This window comes from Crotalus tigris, unplaced genomic scaffold (assembly GCF_016545835.1).
Source record: "Crotalus tigris isolate CLP2741 ecotype Arizona unplaced genomic scaffold, ASM1654583v1 scf7180000017814.3102382, whole genome shotgun sequence".
In the NCBI taxonomy this organism is placed as follows: domain Eukaryota; kingdom Metazoa; phylum Chordata; class Lepidosauria; order Squamata; family Viperidae; genus Crotalus; species Crotalus tigris.
In genome coordinates this window covers 2683082-2701569 of record NW_024096652.1, presented here as the reverse complement: position 1 = coordinate 2701569, position 18488 = coordinate 2683082, and the positions used below count along the sequence as shown (strand labels likewise).

The window sequence follows — 18488 nt, the reverse complement described above, 5'->3', positions numbered from 1 at the left end:
ATTGGCAAAATAAAGAATGCCTTATTTGGCTATTTCTGATTATTTGCATCCCTCCAACAAAGAATAATATTTAACCCTGCTTTATGGTCTGTAAATCCAAGACATAGCTTTAGACCCCTCTGAGGCAAGAGGCAATTATTTCAACAAAAATCACACATGCATATACACACAAACATACTGACAAACATAGTTATATAACTATTGTGAGACACACAAACTAGTCAGATTTCTCTTCACTAAAGAAGCAAATATGTGTCATATTCCCCCTCAACTTGAGGTATTCAGGAAAAATCTTTTGATAATTAATTAAGTCTGAAGACAATGTATAATTAGTTAGATGAGCACTGGGAAAAGTATTATTTTGTTTAAAACCACTGGTATTAATGTTTTAGATTAATGGTTCTCAATGTAGGCCATTTGGCCATGCCATATATCTAAGAGGTATAATAAGTTTTCAAGCCACCTAAACTTAACTATCAGGTATATAGTCAATTTGTTGTAAACCTCACATTGTGTGTGCTCATTTTGGGAGCGTAAATACTGAAAATTACTATACTTTACAATAAATATTTATCAGCTATCAGTCAGCATGTTGGGGATCACCAGAGGTAAATGAAGCTCAGAAGGGAACCTTGAGTAAAATAGTCAAGAACTCATTGTTTAGACAATAACTCTATATTGTGTAACACAGAGATTAAAATGTTGATCTGGATCTTCCCAAGTCAAGTCAGATGATATGGAGGTCAAGGGGTGAGTCTGGCTGGTTATTCTCTCTCTCTCTCTCTCTCTCTCTCTCTCTCAATCAAATCAAACTCATAGCTCAGGGAAATCCATAGCAGTACATAATTTAATTCTGTCCTTAAGAGAGTGTACTATACGGTTTAGAGAGGAGCCCTGCTCAAGCAACCAAGTTTCAAGAACAAGCTACCAAGGCAAAACGAAATGACATGCTTGTTTCTGGTTAAGGAGGGTCTTCTGGCTTCAGGGTCACTGCATACATTCTCTTTTATATTAAGAGCCATGTCACTGGAATGACAGTTCCTTTAATACTGGGTCATTCTAACTTAGCAATGGAATACAAAGCAGACCTACAAATCCTGCAGAGGTCTGATTTAAATTGTCTCCATCGGTCGTGTCTCCTGCTACAGATAAATCGCTTTTTTGCTGGATAACCACATTTTTGAGAGTGTACAAAAACTAAAAGCTGGATGCCACTAGCCAGAATAGGCTCACCTAAGCCTTTTTCTGCTTGGCAATTTCCCTTTCTTCTAAAACTACGGAGAGAAGAAACCTTCCTTTGGGCAACCATGTGCCTTGCAGGCTCTCTGCTCCATCCCTCTGGTCCTCTTTCCCCTAACATATCACCCTAGGGCCAGATCACAATAGAGCTAACACATGCCATGGGGATAGATGTTTATGCTTTGTTTTTAAGACATATTACATAATCTGACATTAAAGCAAATATTCTTCTCTGCAGCTCCCTAACTCTGAAGGATGACAAGGGTACTATTGAGAATTACATACACTTCTACCACTGCTGAATGTAATCCTAGATTTATTAATCTGCAAGATGGATCATTGCCATATTTGCTTCCCCTGAATAGAGCTGGCAAACCTCCCAATTCAAGAAATTTAGTATAAGCCATGCTTGCTATTTTAAAATACAGCCTTAACCCAAATCCATGCATGCCAGTGCAAAATAATATTCAGCTGCAGTGCACGACCATCAGAAGAAACAGGCAAGTCTTAATCACTGAATAGGAAGAGGGTTTCCTTTTAACACAAAACATGACAGATCTATCTCCTATATTTAATGAGGATATATTCCACATAACAGAATGCCACCCACAAGAAAGCAATCCTATCCCTTATCAGATGTCAGTTAGTTCACCAGGGCTAAGTACTTTCTCACGTTCTCTCCCCTTCCCTCTCTCCCTCACACAGACACAGACACACACACACACAGAGAGAGAGAGAGAGAGAGAGAGAGAGAGAGAGAGAGAGAGAGACAGAGAGACAGAGAGACAGAGAGAGACAGACAGACAGATAGACAGACAGACAATCGCTGGAAACATATTAGTAACTCAGGAAGCGACCCAGGAATTTTTGGGGTGGGGGAGGGAGCCATCTTGAATGAAAATGTTAGATGGGGGGGGGGAAGAAGACAAAAAAAAGGTAAACTTACTTTGCCACTTTTGGCTTGCTGAGACATCCACAGATTTGGCTGTTTGAAAAGCATCTGGGCTAAGTCTGTTGCACACCACTCGAAACCTTGAAAGAGCAACTTCCACTGCTGCTACCCACAGAGAAGCAGAGAGCAAAGGGGGGGGGGGGACGAGAGAGAGAGTGCGCAGAGCACAGCGCTGCAGAGAAAGAGAGAGAGGAACAGCAGAGTGAAGCACCAAGCCACTGATTAATTCAGCCTGTTGCCAGTCACGCTGCTGTATGCTGGAGACAGAAGAAGAAGGGGAGGAATGAGAAGAGAAAGATGGAGAAGTTCTTTTCCCGGGGGGGGGGCACAGAAAGATGCATATCAAACCAAATAATCCTCATGAACCATCTATGTAGAGATGTGATCAGGCTTGAGAACCAGGTCCTATACATGTAGAGATGATGAAGGCTCAGTTCTGATCACAGCAGCAGAGAGAGGGGAGAGCTCATCTTAAAAGGGAGAAATCAACCTTGGGAGCTGAGAAGGATTGGGAAGGTTCAAAACATACACTTATAAAGAGGGGGAAATTAAATGACAGGTTCTGTATTTCTCAAGCCAATTATTTCAATACCATTGGAAAAGTCTAGAGGAGCTTTAATTTGCTGAGCCCTGTGGGTATTTAGTCCTGCCTACTGAGCATCCTCTTGCTCTCAGCAGGACTTCCCAGCAGTAATCCGGATGGGGAACAGCTCTTCTCCACCACCAAGCATCAAATATTCATAATATCTCAAGACGAGACACCAGAAGGAAATGCAGTATAGGTTATTAATAACAGCCTGGTAGTTCTGTGGCTTGCCACTCACCAAGACAACAATACAGGGGACAAGAGAAGGACACAGAGTTAACAAATATAACTGTCATAATACTATACTCAAGTAGGAAAAAAGAAGAGAAAAAGAATTATACAACTGACAAGAGTCAGGCCAACTCTAGCTACAACCTATTCAAGGGACTGTGCCGCACAATGTTAAAAGTTAACATGTTAGCCCTACTCAAAAATTTTGTGAATGACCAATCCGCTTCAGTGATTGGAGTATAGAGTTGGTTATGCTGAATGAAGATCAACTGCTTTGGCGGCAATCTCTGGATGACTTCCTTATCCAGCTATAAGGATCTCTCTAGCGTGCATAATTTAGCATCCTAACAGTCTCCAACTTCCTTGCCCAGTTGAAAAAAGCAGCAGGTGATCTTTGCAGTGGATTTGGATATAAAGTTCTTGCTGGGCGAAATTAACAATGCTTTTGAATGCTGAGCGCCAAGGAGGTTTCCTATCCCCAGGGTCTTTCTGTTAGCCTTTCTATCTCTTCCACCAGTCTGATGAGTTCGGTCCAGAAAGATCTTTCAATCAGCTCCTCTTCCTTCTTCTGCCAATCCTTCTCTTCTAGTGCTGGATAGATCAAGGCTTTTCAACCAGTGGTACGGGTACCACCTGTGGTACATTGGCACCTGGCAGGTGGTACACGACCATCCTAGAAAAGTGGTAGCGGGGGAGGAGAATGAGCTGAACCCGTGGCAGCACCGCACAAGCCTGAGTGAGAGATGGCTGGAGCTGTAGGGCTGTCAGGGCTCTGTGGAAGTGCCAGGATCAGCACCAAGCTCCAGCTGGAGCTCGGGACTGATCCTGGCACTTCTGCTGAGCCCAGAAGAAGCACCAATCAACTGGAATGTTGCAGCATCTCCAGGCTCTTGCGATTTACATTCAGATGCTTGGCAACTGATTCATATTTATGACGGTCACAGTGTCCCAGGGTCATGTGACGTGACCAAAACCTGCTGCAACCACCCAGCAGATGGGGGGAATAAAAACCAAACACCCCACCACCACACCCCTGCTGCCAATCCTCAACAGAAATGCTCACAACAATGAAAACCTCGGACAGGAGGAAGATCGCGGCCAGGTGGGCAGGCAGATGTCTTGCTCGGCTGTGGCTTGGGGGGCACTTTTTCAGCCATTGTAACTTCGAACAGTCACTAAGCGAACTGTTGTAAGTTGAGGATTACCTATATTTCATTACTTTTTTCCTTTCCTTTTTTTTTTTGATCATCAAGTTTTTGACACCTTGCTAGACGACTGGTGGTACTCAGATATTGCCATAGCCTAAAAGTGGTACAATGGATGAAAAGGCTGAAAAGCCCTGGGATAGATAACTGTCTTGCCCCAAAGTTTTACACAAAATGATGCACCATGTGCTGCTGAGAATTACAGTAATCAAAGTTGGTTCAATACTGGGGGGGGGGAATCATGTCTGTGGGGTCCTTGATGCTCTCTGAGCTTGGAGGTTTTCTTGCAGCATTTCATTGCCAAACTAGATAACATCATCAATGCTATAAGGGAGTGGGGTTTGCTCAAATGTTACCTTGTTTGGTAATGAAAGATCAGCAAGAAAACCACCAAGCTCGGACCCCACAGTTTAATCTACAAATAATCTCTTCTATTGGAATCATGGCTGTTACAAATTGATGCTAGGCTGACATTCCTGAGGACTTTGGGAAAGGGAATACTGTAAGCTAAATGTCTTTCCATTAATGAATCAAAGCACTATGTGTATTGCACAAAGGAAAATGATATGGAAGAAGCAATGCAAATTGCATGAGAGTGTAGCACCCCTCTACTAAAACATGCACATCTTTTCATAAGGCTTTGCATACGTCTTTAACATGATTCCTAAAGCAGTCATGTCTTTTTTTGAGGCTGTAAAGCAGTGCTTCTCAACGTTTGTGTAACGGCGACCCCCGTCACACAAACGTGCCGCGCATGTGCGGTGCCACCCCCATGCGCAGCACCGCCCCATGCGCAGCACGCATGCGCGGCGGCGCCCCCATGCGCCGCCCATGTGCGCCGCCCCATGCGCGGTGCCGCCCCCATGCGCGGTGCGCATGCGCGGTGCCGCCCCCATGCGCGGCACGCATGCGCGGTGCCGCCCCCCCGAGGGGGAAAAATGGCAGATCGCCTTGTTTGGCGACCCCCGAGAAATGGTCGATCGACCCCAAATGGGGTCGCGACCCATAGGTTGAGAACCGCTGCTGTAAAGTATCATAGTGGTTATGCAGAAGAGAAGACCAAAAAAAATCTAACCTTCTGATAACATAGAGTGGTTCTTGTAAAGTAGGGAAGAGCCAGTGTGGCATAATAAAGTGGGAAATGTGAAACAAATTCAGCCATGAGGCTAATGGGAAGATTGCAGACAGTCCCTATCTCTAGCTTATTTACACTGCAAGTCTGTCGGATAAATATAATAGGAGGAGCAGAAAATAACATGAACTTTCCTGACCAGGTAGCCTCTAGAATCAGTGAACTGAAACTTCCAGAATCATCCTACTGTGGTCTTGCTGAGGCTGAAAGGTAGCGACAAAGGGATCGAAGTTTTCAATTCAACATGTCAATGCACATAATTAACTCGACATGGCAGAAAGGCAAGCACACATAAAAAATAAGTTCTCCCAAAATGATAATAAAGATGTAGGTGCCATAACATGTCAGATGAATCCTGCACGAGCTCATTCTCTCAGCACTACAGTCAATCTGCTCCAGGTCAGGCCCAGCTAGAGATACAAGGGGCAAGAGCCCAGAATCTCTTGTACATGAAAGAGTCATGCCCTGGACCTGCCCTGTACTAAGAAGTGGCTTCTGACGATTCCCTTTTCCTACTTCCTTTCTCCTGAAAAAACGATTTAATTAATACAGGTAGTCCTCGACTTACAACAGTTCATTTAGTGACCATTCAAAGTTACAATGGCACTAGCAAAAGTGACTTATGATCGTTTTTCACACTTATAACCATCGCAGTATCCCCATGGTCACATGGTCAAAATTCAGATGCTTGGGAATTGACTCATATTTATGACAGTTGCAGTGTTTCTGGGGTCATGTGATCCTCTTTTGCGATTTTGTGACAAGCAAAGCCCGTGGGGAAGCCAGATTCACTTAACAACCGTGTTACTAACTTAACTGCAATGATTCACTTAACAACAGTGGCAAGAAAGGTCGTAAAGTTGGCAAAACTCACTTAGCATATGTCTCACTTAACAACATAAATGTTTGGCTCAATTGTGGTCGTTAAGTCAAGAATTACCTGTATTTGTGAGCTTTGAGCTGCACAAGCTTCATAATCATTGTTAACTTTATTACATTTACAGTATATCATAAATTACAGGTAACACTGGCCATGAGTAAGAATGAGAAGGAAGAATATGGTGAGCACAATATAAATATTTATCTCCAAAAAAGTATTAAAAATCATTTTAATATTTTATGAATAATTCGGTAAGGTGAACTTTTTTGTTTGTGTTTGTTTTTGTTTATTGATATCCCTTTATTACTTTTACAAATAACTCAAAGTAGTGAACATGCCCAACACACCTTTCTCCTCCTATTTTCCATACAACAATAACCTCTGAAGTGAATAAGGCTGAGAGACAGTGACTGGCCCAAAGTCACCCAGCTGGCTTTAGTGCCTAAAGCAGATTATTCTCCTTGATTCTAGGCCAGTACCTTAACCATTAGACCGAACTGGCTATTATTGAGATTGGGTGTTTTTTTCCCCTATTAATGAGAAGGAGAAGCAACATGAACTTCACCACTAGGAAACCATAGGACTTTCCAGAATCTTCCAACCATCCCTGTGCTAAAACAACAGCAAGGGCAGGCTTTTAGTCACTGTGATGGCTGGGCAATGCTGCAAAGATCTGTAAATCACTAAGGTGGAAATGGCCTATAGCTGAGGAACAAGACATACATCTCAAATCCAGGGGACTGCTAATTAAAGCATGTTTTTTTTTTAAACTTTGGGCCCTTAGGTGCTACTGGCTGTTGCACCTTAAGTAGCCCCAAACCATAGGAGTATAAGAATAAGAGCCGAGGTGGCGCAGCAGTTAGAGTGCAGTACTGCAGGCCACTTTAGCTGACTGTGTTCAGCAGGTCAGTGGTTCAAATCTCACCGGCTCAAGGTTGACTCAGCCTTCCATCCTTCCGGGGTAGGTAAAATGAGGACCCAGATTGTTGGGGGCAATGTAAATATATATATATATATTGCTTACTGGTGTACACCGCTTAGAGAGTGCTTGCACTTAAAGCGGTATATAAGTCTGATTCATAATTCATAAACAGGAGCACTAAGGTTGGAGGAAAACCTCCCAAGACTTAAAAAAAAATATGCTTTGCTTGAGATGCTGAAGATGTTGCTGGTCAAAGATAGCAACTGAGAGACTTGACTCCGCATCTAGCCATTCTTTGGATAAGGCAAATTGTGGATGGCAAAGAACCTATAACCAGAAAGTACAGAACTGTATAACATCTAGAAGTTGTACTCAACTCAGAGATTTTATTTATCATTATTTCAGGAATCAAAATGCCAACACGTATAACTATAGAAGCAAAGCTCAAGAAAAGCAAAGCATTTAAAGGAGCCCAGTGGGGAAGGAAGGGGAGGGGAAGGAAAGAAAGGCAGCATCTTTCTCCAGGGCATTGTGTTTCCTAGACGACACACACTCTGGAGCTGCACAAAGGAACACAATGTTTTGCACAGCACAGCTCTCCCTCCACAACCGCCGTCCCCCTTTTCCTTAACACCATTCCTAGGAAGTTCCTGGGCTGCTGAAGCACAAAAAGAAAAAAAAAAATGGGGGGGGGAAGAGTCTTGAAGCCATCTGGTCTGGGAAACTTTCAGTCCCAAACACAGCAGTTAAATGAGCTCTGATCTCTCCAGAGAAACACTCCCTGGCAAATGGTCCTGCAACTGCTCCCTCCTCACAATTTTGACTGACTGCATGGCAGGACCCTGGAGGACAGAATTAAGGGATGCTTAAGGTGCTCTGTTCTGCTAAACAAAACAGAGCACCTTAAGCTTGATGGGCAGCCAAGGGCTTCTTCCCATGCTTTGGCAAATTGCCTTAACAGACCTGCTGTCTACATTGGCTGAACTTTTTCCCTTAATAAATGAGAATATGTACTCTCTTTCGTTTAGGATCATTTTCCAAAGCACCTGAAGGCAGGACAAGAAGCAATGGGTGGAAACTAATCAAGGAGAGAAGCAACCTAGAACTAAGGAGAAACTTCCTGACAGTTAGAACAATCAACCAGTGGAACTCCAGAAGAGGTGAAATGCTCCAACACTGGAGGTTTTTAAGAAGAGACTGAACAGCCATTTGTCCAAAATGGTAGAGGGCAACGGTTCTCAACCTATGGGTCGCGACCCCATTTGGGGTCGATCGACCATTTCACGGGGGTCGCCAAGCAAGACTGTCCGCCATTTTTTTCCTCTTTTCCGGCGGGTGCCTTACCTCCCTTGGGCTGGGTCAGCTGGTGGCCCAGCCGGTGGTCGGCCTGCTCCATCTCTGCCATTTGCCAGCTACGCCTCGGCCGGCGCAGGAGCGGCACCACGCATGTGCGGCGCTCCCGGGCAGGGAAAGTCCTCGACTTACAACCGGTTGGGTAGTCCTTGACTTACGACCGGTTTAGTCCTCAACTTACAACCGGTTTAGTCCTCGACTTACGACCGGTTGGGGGTCGCGGCATTAAAAAGGTTGAGAACCACTGGTATAGGGTTTCCTGCCTGAGCAGGCGGTTGGACTAGATGACCTCCAAAGTCCCTTCCAACTTTATTATTATTATTATTATGGATCATCGCACAGTCATCCAGATGTTCAGACTGGATTTGGCATTTTGTCTACCTATTGAGTCCTTACCCAGGACCTGGGATAGGCAGATGTGGATGTTTGATGGTATTACAGATATCGTCGCAGGATGGAAGCAGTTCCTAGTAAGGCCGCCTTTTGCAATTGATTAATAGTGAATTTGTCAATGCGGACCCGTTTAGTCCTCGACTTACGACCGGTTGGGGGGTCGCGGCATTAAAAAGGTTGAGAACCACTGGTATAGGGTTTCCTGCCTGAGTAGGGGGTTGGACTAGATGACCTCCAAGGTCCCTTCCAACTTTATTATTATTATTATTATTATTATTACTATTACTATTATGGATCATTGCACAGTCAGCCAGATGTTCAGACTGGATTTAGCATTTTGTCTATCTATCGAGTCCTTACCCAGGACCTGGGATAGGCAGATGTGGATATTTGATGGTATTACAGGTATCATCGCAGGATGGAAGCAGTTCCTATTATTATTATCATTATTATTATTATTACTATTATTATTATGGATCATCGCACAGTCAGCCAGATATTCAGACTGGATTTGGCATTTTGTCTACCTATTGAGTCCTAACCCAGGACCTGGGATAGGCAGATGTGGATGTTTGATGGTTTTACAGATATCGTCGCAGGATGGAAGCAGTTCCTAGTAAGGCCGCCTTTTGCAATTAACTAATAGCGAATTTGTCAATGCCAATGGTGTTCAAGTGGTGCTCCAGTTGTTTTGGGATTGCACCTAAGGAGCCTATTACTATTGGTACTACCCTTGCTTGCTTTTGCCACAGTCTTTCTATTTCTATTTGTAGGTCTTTGTATTTTGTTATCTTCTCCAATTCTTTCTCTTCTATTCTGCTGTCTCCAGGCACTGCCACGTCCACTATCCAGACTTTTTTGTCTTTCTTATCGACAATTGTTAAGTCTGGGGGTTATGTTGCAGGTGCTTGTCTGTTTGAATTCTGAAGTCCCAGAGCAGTTTAATTTTATCATTTTCTATGACTTTCTCTATTTTATGATCCCACCAGTTTTTGCTTACAGGCAAATGATATTTTTTGCAGGTCTTCCAATGCACCATTGTTGCTACTTTGTCATGCCGCTGCTTGTAGTCAGTCTGTGCAATCTTCTTGCAACAGCGTACCAGGTGGTCCACTGTTTCTTCAGCTTCTTTGCATAGGCGGCACTTACTGTCTGTTGCTGTCTTCTCAATTTTGACTTTATATGCATTTGTCCTTAAGGCTTGGTCTTGTGCAGCCAGAATTAGTCCCTCAGTCTCTTTCTTCAATTTTCCTGCTCTTAGCCATTGCCAGGTCTTGTTATTATCTGCTTTCCCAGCTATTTTTTTAATGTATTATTATTATTATTTAAATTGTTTACTGTTTGACATCTGTGAAATATATGGACAGTTTATAATCTCTTTTTATTTTTATGTGTGTGGGGGGGAGGTTTCTTTTGTTTTTTTTCCATGTGTATGTAGGTGTATGTGCATTTTTTTAATAAAACTTGTTAAATGATAATATAAAAAGAACTTTTCCCCTGATAAAAAGCCCATATCTCTCTAACTGAAGACAACATAAAAGCATTTGAGGTGCGAATAGGAGGATCTTTAAAAAGCACAATGTGTACAGCACTTTTTCTGATAAAGGATCAAACCAGATGGGAAAAAAAACCCCTGGTATTTGTCAAACAGGAAGTATCCTAAAGGAGCAGAGGGAAAGGGCTGGGGGGGAAGGTTGGGGTGGCCTATGGTTCGCTGATTAAAATAAGAAATGAAAGGAAGAGATACCTGAAGCTCTGAAGCTTTCTTGTGTGCACCAGCCTTATTGAGAGCAATCCCGCTGCTGCGCCTCTGCTTTCCTTCACTCAGATGGAGTCGCCGCTGCTGCTAATAAACTTCTTATCCGAAGGGAGACCTTGGGGAAACTGGATTCTCCTCTTTGTCTGAGTGAAAAGAAACAGAGCACACAGCAGGACTGCTCTCAATGAGGCCGGCGCATGCAAGCAAGCAGCGCACCTGCGTCTTCTTGAGAGCAATCCTACTCTGTGCCTCCATTTTCTTCTTTTGGGACAGAGTGGAGAAACTCAAGCTGCTGCCACTCAAACACTTTTTATCCCAATGGAGACCTTGGGGAGATGGGGAGCTCCATCTGTGTGCGAATGCAACGCTTGAAAACGCAGCGAATTTGCTTTGTTCTGAACCGCCCGATTTGCTCAGAGGGAGAATCCAGTTTCCCCAAGGTCTCCGCCATTTGAGTGAGGAGGACGAGGAGAAGAAGAGCAGTGAGGATCTGTGCCTGCCTGGCCCCGCAATGCCTCTCCACTCATTTGAAGGCTTTGTTCCTGCCCTCAAACTAAGTCTGTCCAACGCAAGCGAGCTGCTCAGCTGGGTCACAGATGGTATTGGTTCCTGTGCCTGGCCAACTCCGATTCCACGCTTTGCCCCATAGGCGGGCAAATGAAGCAAACACTTCTCGGGCCCCCCCCCCCAGAGAATGGAAGCTTCCGGGGGCCATGATCTCTTTTGCAAAGAATGGGTTTTGAACTTGCGCGATATTACGGCACCCAGGAACTTCCATTGTCAGCACAAAAAGCATTTGCAAGCTTTTCTCCTCTCCCTCAAAGGAAAGAAACTGTGGCAGAGAGGAGACAGATTTTGCAAAGTAAGTGACTCTGGCACGGAAGGAAGGGAAGGTGAAGTATGAGGTTTCTTAGTGGGTCAGGTAGGCCTTGAGGGCCTGTTCCATCACTAGGCCCCCCATGGCCTTCCCCACCGAGATACCTCATGTGCACTGAACAAGCCGTCTTAAAGAGCAAAGGAGTGATCTCATTCGATTTACAAGATTCACTCTACGAGTTTTCGATTTACGAGTGGAATGGGCAGGCTCCATCACACTCGTAACTCGAGGACTACCTGTACTTAAACCAAGTTACATCATGATAAATATAACTATTTTGCACAGTTTCTTATTACTTTTATAAATCACAGCTTCTTCCTCCTAAACTAGAGCACTAGGCTGATGCACAGCAATTCAGAAAACATAAAACCAATGATAAGAATAGCAAACCTTTCACATCTTTTGTCCACGTAAAGGAAATATATTCACAGGGCTTAATTCAGACAGACAATAGTTAAATTAAACCACAGGAAAAAATGTCCCATTTGGTCAGGCAGGGAACAGTAGGAGATGCAGAAATTAATACTGTAAGAGAGAAGTAAGGGGTTGTGGAAAGAGACCTCACAGCAACATTATGTATGTATAAATGGGCATTACTTTCAGTCCAAGGGTTATAAAATATTGTATACGGCCCTGCAATATATAATTTATTAAGCCTGAACAAGGAGAATTACAATGAATCATGGAATATAATTTAAATTGAAAATTGAAAACACACAGATGGTGCAATAATTTAAATTAATCCATCCCTAAGCAAAAACAAATATTTACTCTGCTGATTTTACCAGCCTCTGGAGAGTTTAACAAAAGTTCCTTCTGTATACAATATTTAGGCTGAGTTTAAATATCATGCTATATAAAGCTACAGTTGTTTATTAATGTTTTAGCCCCTTGCATGAATAGAGTGCAGCTTATCAGCTATAGTTAATAGCTTGTGTGTACCCAATTAATTATGGTTTCTTCAACAAAACATTACTAAGGAAACAAACACAATCTATGAATCCAGTCAGTGTACTACTATCTTGGCAGCTGCCATAATGACATTTGTATTTCCTGTTGATAGGGTTATTTGATCTCTGGGAAAATGTCATTATCCAATACCACAGTGGGAACAGGGTGAACTAACAAAACCTCTGCAATACCAGAATTGAAATAGTCAAACAGAATTTGCTAAATTGCTTTGCATGTGCATATCCCAGGAAGATATTCATTTTGCCAATATTAAATTATTTCAACATATTCCAGAGACAATGGCTAGAAAATGAATCTCTTAAACTTGATTTCAGAGATATCTGGACAATCATTTAGGGCAGTGGTGGCAAACCTATGGCACGCGTGCCAGAGGCGGCACTCAGAGCCCTCTCTGTGGGCACGCATGCCGTGCCCCGGAGATGGCAAGGGACTGGCCCCTGCTGCCCTGGCTCCGCCCATCGTCTGCTGTGACCACCATGCCCACGCCCACCTGGTGATAAATAAGTGGGTTTTGGATTGCAGTTTGGGCACTGGGTCTCTAAAAGGTTTGCCATCACTGACTTAGGGTATTTGCTCTCTTGTTCAGAGATGCTCAAACCGGATGCCAGGCAATTTAGCATGTAATAAATGTTGGATCTAATCCTTCATTTGCAATGGAAACCTATGAACGACAGGAACTAGAAATCAAATCTCCTAAGTTTCAGACTCTTGGACTTTATACAAAGCAGTTACCCAGAGCAGAATTCATGAACTTCAGCAATATTGCTTCTACATTTTGTTTTACACAATCAACCCATCAATACCTCTAAAAAAGTAATTTTCAAATACACTTAAAATACATATTGCATGCCATCTTCAGAGGTCATCCTACATTTGGAATTAAAAGTCAACTGCTAGAAATAAACTGCGTCTCCTCAAACTTTTGGACGTTTGAGGACAAAATTGTTTGCACAAAATTTACTTGTGCTGTTTTATAATTGAAGGTTTGAATATTGAATATTCTCTCTAAAGATAAAAATAGCACTCAGATTGAAAACTATAGTGTCAAGAAGGATTGTTAAGAGCCCTTTGCCCACGTGTGAGAGAAAAAAAATAGCCTCCATATAAAAAGCTGTTTTGATAAAGAACATTCAATCCAACGTTTTCCATTTGTAATCTGAAGTAGTACAACCTAGATACATCTGAAGCAAAGCTTTTTTTACCTAATGTAAATTTTAGTAAAAACTGAATCTTTATCAAGGGTTAATTTTTTAGTTCCAACTACTCCAATAATTTCCACGTTAAATGAGGTGCGAAGAAAAATCGTTAAGTGTATATGATCAAATAAAAAAAAGGATTAAGACTAATATTTTACAAAGAATGAGTTGGATTGCAGTACCAAATTTTAAGCTGCAGATACCACCTTATGGCTGTTTTACTAAGGTCTACTGAATCCCAGATGGTTTGCATAAATATTTTTGGCTGAATACCAACAAAAATGTATAATTTGGAAGAGATTATACAATAAAGTATTAAAAGTATGGGATCACTTCAATATTAAACATTTGTCATGAAAAAAAATGAATCAAGGAGATAATAACTCATAAGCAAAACTTAATCCTTAATAAAACAAAATGAAACTTTTTTTTAAGATTCTTTCTTTAAAATGGTCACCTTACTAGTTTCAGTATCTTCAAATGAGAAGCATAATCTAAACAAGGATTTAGAGCAGGGGTGTCAAACTGCTGGCCCACGGGCCAGATGCATCATAGCGAAACCGTGCCCACCCCATTGCTGGCAATGGCAAAAAAGTCGCGACACGTCACGTGATGTTGCGAGTTTGACACCCGATTTAGAGGCTTAATTGAATTAGAAAAATTCAATCCTATTTTCAAGTTAAAATATGTCTCAGAAACTGAACTAGTTAGACTGATTAAATATTTGTAGAATCTAAATAGGACAATCAATATGCAACAATGGGACTATCAAAGGACGATAATTATACTGTGGGAAGTCAACTCCCCCAGAGAAAGAGATATTAAAAGGGCAGAATATTATATTTCCTCAAAGGATCTTTAAAAGGCAGGAAAGCATGCCCAGTTTTTCTTAATAGCCCCAAGTCTCCCCCAAGCAGAACCAACTCTGTAGAAATGCAGATATAATAATCCATTCAGGAAGGTTGGAGCCCTCCAGCTAGAGGCTTAGGAAGACAAAGACACCTAAAATCTACAAACCCCACCCAAACTCTAAGACAGGACATAATAGGATTAACCCACAGATATCAAAGGGGCACACTCAGATTCAGGTCAAAGTACATGACACAGGAAATACAAAGGCTCAAACAGGAACAGGAAACAACCTCAAGAGCCCCAGAGGATATAAAAACCCACTCCCTACATGTGCTTTCACTCTTTTCTTCCAGAGCCATCTTTCTGTCTGGCTCTCCTCTTCAATAAACTGCAACCTTCTTTCTAAAGCAGTCGCCATGTTGTTTATCCCCGCTTGGATTGGACCCCGATGAAGACTTTTCCTTCAACAATACATTTATCTTGATTCATCACAAAGGAAACTGAATGAAGATGTTTTATCACTGCTATGTTACTCCTATGCTGATTGCCAAAACAGATAAAGGTTGACTTTATTTAGCAAGCATAACTGGGACCAGCAACTTGGTCACTAAAGAGGAGTGCTAAGTGAAACCACAACTGTGCTGATAATCTTACTTCAGATTTCCTTTGCTTTACAGAACTGCAAAAGTCATAAATGTGAGGATTGGTTGCAAAGTTAGTTTTTCATCACCGTCATAACTGTGAATGGTCACTGTATAAAGCAGTTGCTAAACATATAATTTATTTTTTGAAAATATTTGGAAATACAGTAATCTTGTTAGATCACTCTTTGATATTCCAATAAACGATAATTTGGTGGCAATGTCTGAAAAATGATTAATTATAGAACAAAACAAAACTTAATTTTTTATACATTTGGTTTATCTTTCATCAATTCATCTTTCATACTTGGTGGCAATATCTGAAATATTATTACAGAATGAAATAAATCTTAAAGATTCTCTTTACTGTCAGTTATTTTTCTATTAATCAGCAAACTTAACATTTCTACAAAATCTATGGAAATCTGTAAACCGTATATAAACCATATTGATGTGTTTTACCAGCATTCACATAGAATTTCCTCTTAAGGCAAATGAGAATATGCATTAATATCAATAATAATTTCATATTTAAAAACATCTGATTTAAAATTTAATTCACCTTTGAAATCATTCATAGACTAATTTCAGATATAGATTTTTATAGCATTGAAAATGTGGGTTTCTTTTAATATAAGTCCTGCATGACTTGATGGAAGGACAGAATGCTTTTTTCCCTTTTAGATTTAATTGATAAACAGACAGAAAGAAAATATGGGACTTTGTTTCTCTATAAGATAATAGTAGCAAGACTTTTGTATGCAGAGATGGAAAGATTTACAAATTCCTACAATGGAAGAATGAATGCTGAAGCTAATGGAATTGACTGAGATAGTGAAACTGACTATGTTGATTAAAGGAAAGACTTTGTCTCTAACATTGTGTTTGCTTGAAAACCAACTTGGACTTCTTGCTAGAAACTAAAAGAACTAAAAAACATTCAGTTTTGGGATTTGATCATAGAACTGTTTATAAATACAAAAATACTATGTATTGTTGATTTTTGAATAAGGGATTCATGTACTTTATATCTGTATCTGTACCAAATAAAGTTGGAATTTCTTCTCTTTTTCTTCCTTTTCTTTCTTTTTGTACTCCTGATTTTTTCTTTAACCTCTTTTCCTTAACACCTCTTTTTTTGCTTTTTATATTTTACCCTTTGCTGAAACTTAATAAAAACATTGCTCAAAAAAAAAAGATAGAAATGTAGAACATTTTACCTCAAGTGGTAATTCAATTATTTATTTTACTTATGAGTCTCATTATACTGGCTACCTTTGTTAAATACTGTTTAATAAATATTTTAATAATGGTCTTGATCACTTTTACAGTAGCTCTGATCTAATACTTTACTTCAACATTTTTATTCAGTTTTATACTGTAAATTTATTTTCTACCTTCTTTCTCTTTGCTTATTTCTTTTCCTCTGATTCCCCCAGATTGTAATTTTAAATTTGTAATTTTTAAAAAAAAGAAAAAGAAAGGGAAAATGATATTTTCAGTTTGAAGAAAAAGAAAGAGAGATGAGGAAGATCAGATGGCATTATTACCACCATAAGAGCAGAAAAAGCAACAAGCAGCTTGCCTTGTTTAAGGCAGCAGAAGTATGACAGCAAAGACGAAATAGGAAGACGGCATTCTCCTAACTGGTTCACAAGTCAGTGATATACACAGTCATACAGTGTTCATTAGCCAGAATTTTAAAATAATTGAGTGAATGAAGAACCATGATTGATACCTATGCAGATGTATAGCTATTAATTACATTAAGTAAGGTTAAACAGTGAGTTTAAAATCCAAATTGAGACACACTAAAAGCAATTATACAAAATACTTTCATAATTTATGCAGCGAAGAAACTCCTCTAATGCCCAGGGGGAATCTTATTCCTAGCAGAATCTGAAAGCGTCTGCACTCAGAATGCTTATTAAGAGATACTTGTCATTCAGAAATGCCATTTATGTTGGGAAAGTATAATTACTAATGGAAATTGCCATCAATAACTTGAGTGAGTACATGTGTGGTTGGTCCCTGAACAAATTTGCCTCGTATTATGCCCCCCCCAAAAAATGCTTCCATTTCAGTCAAACACAAACTAGCACCACAAGACTGAACTAATAAAAACATTTCTTCAAGGAACAGAAATTAAGAATCCTACTGATCAGTATTAAAGTTGGTTACTGAACCATTTTTTGGTTAGCTTTGTTAGCTTCATTGGAATGTTGCTCCCAGGGCTGCTCAGTTAGAACAAAAGAATTGCATAATTCAATAGCATATACATCTATGACTCAGGAAGAAAGCATACATTCCTGGAATTCCCCTAATCTTCATGGCCTCAAATTAGAAATCATGCAACTATGATTTATGCATATATCTATTAATATAATGGAGAGCTACATCAGGTATAGGTTCTGATGTTCATACGAAGTGCAAAACATCTCAGGGAGAGATGTATGGATGGCCTTGTGATAACCAAATCAATTTGTTACTAGAATAAAGGCTATTGCCTTCTTTTATATACAACCAGATCAAAAATGTATGGTCAAATAATAATTTGTATCAGCCTCCCTCAACATTATATCCATCAGACTGATTCAATACCTGAAACCCAAGTGAGCATATATCTTAGACAGGAGAATTCCCCTATCCTCACTCACTCAAGTCTGGTAATGCATGCGAGGTGTAGCCTCTCATTTATGATCAAATCAAGGCTGATCGTGTCATGGATGAGGATGCATTTATTACAAACAGAATTGGCACATATAATCACGTCACCTTGAACTCAGATTCTCAACAATCCATCTACCTGCCTCTTGAATTGAGATTTGGAGCCTGGAAGTAGAAAATGGCTGCAAGTTTCCAACCTCTTTTCCCCAGCAGTCCTTAATTTACAACAATAATAGAGTCTGTCCATTATTGTCCACGGAGTGTTTTTGCTGAAAATCAGAAGTAAATGCCAGTTATGGTTAAAACGTTGTAAATCATGTAACCATGGGATGCTGCAAATTGCCATAAATGCAGGTCAGTTGCCAAGCAACCAAAATATGCTCACTTGACTGTGGGGGGCATGGTTGTTACTTTAAGACTGTGGTGGGCATGGCTGTTAGGACTTAAGTACCTCTTGCTGTCATAACTTCAAATGATTCCTAAGCAACTAGTCATAAGTTGCTGGTTACCTGTAAAGATCCACTTGTCTTCTATCACACTTCCCTAATTTCATAATTTCTTCTCTCCTCCTTCCTATGCCCCTCCTCAACCTATCTAGCCTTCTCACCTCTTTGAAGAAAGGAGACAGGGA

General features: G+C 40.8%; 1 protein-coding gene across 5 annotated transcripts in view; it reads right to left on the bottom strand.

Annotated features, from left to right (window-relative positions):
* TMEM94 (transmembrane protein 94) overlaps nucleotides 1-18488 on the bottom strand; it is an 86660-nt gene that overhangs the window by 52158 nt on the left and 16014 nt on the right. For 3 of the 5 annotated variants that reach the window (XM_039342929.1, XM_039342930.1, XM_039342932.1), the window contains exon 1: nucleotides 2186-2335. The exons of 1 other annotated variant lie outside the window; for it this stretch is intronic. In XM_039342929.1, coding sequence (XP_039198863.1) covers nucleotides 2186-2239 — 54 coding nt within the window. In that variant the 5' untranslated portion in view covers nucleotides 2240-2335. Of the gene's footprint in view, nucleotides 1-2185; nucleotides 2336-18000; nucleotides 18127-18488 lie in introns of those variants that run through there. One more of the 5 variants, XM_039342933.1, reaches the window with a different exon arrangement.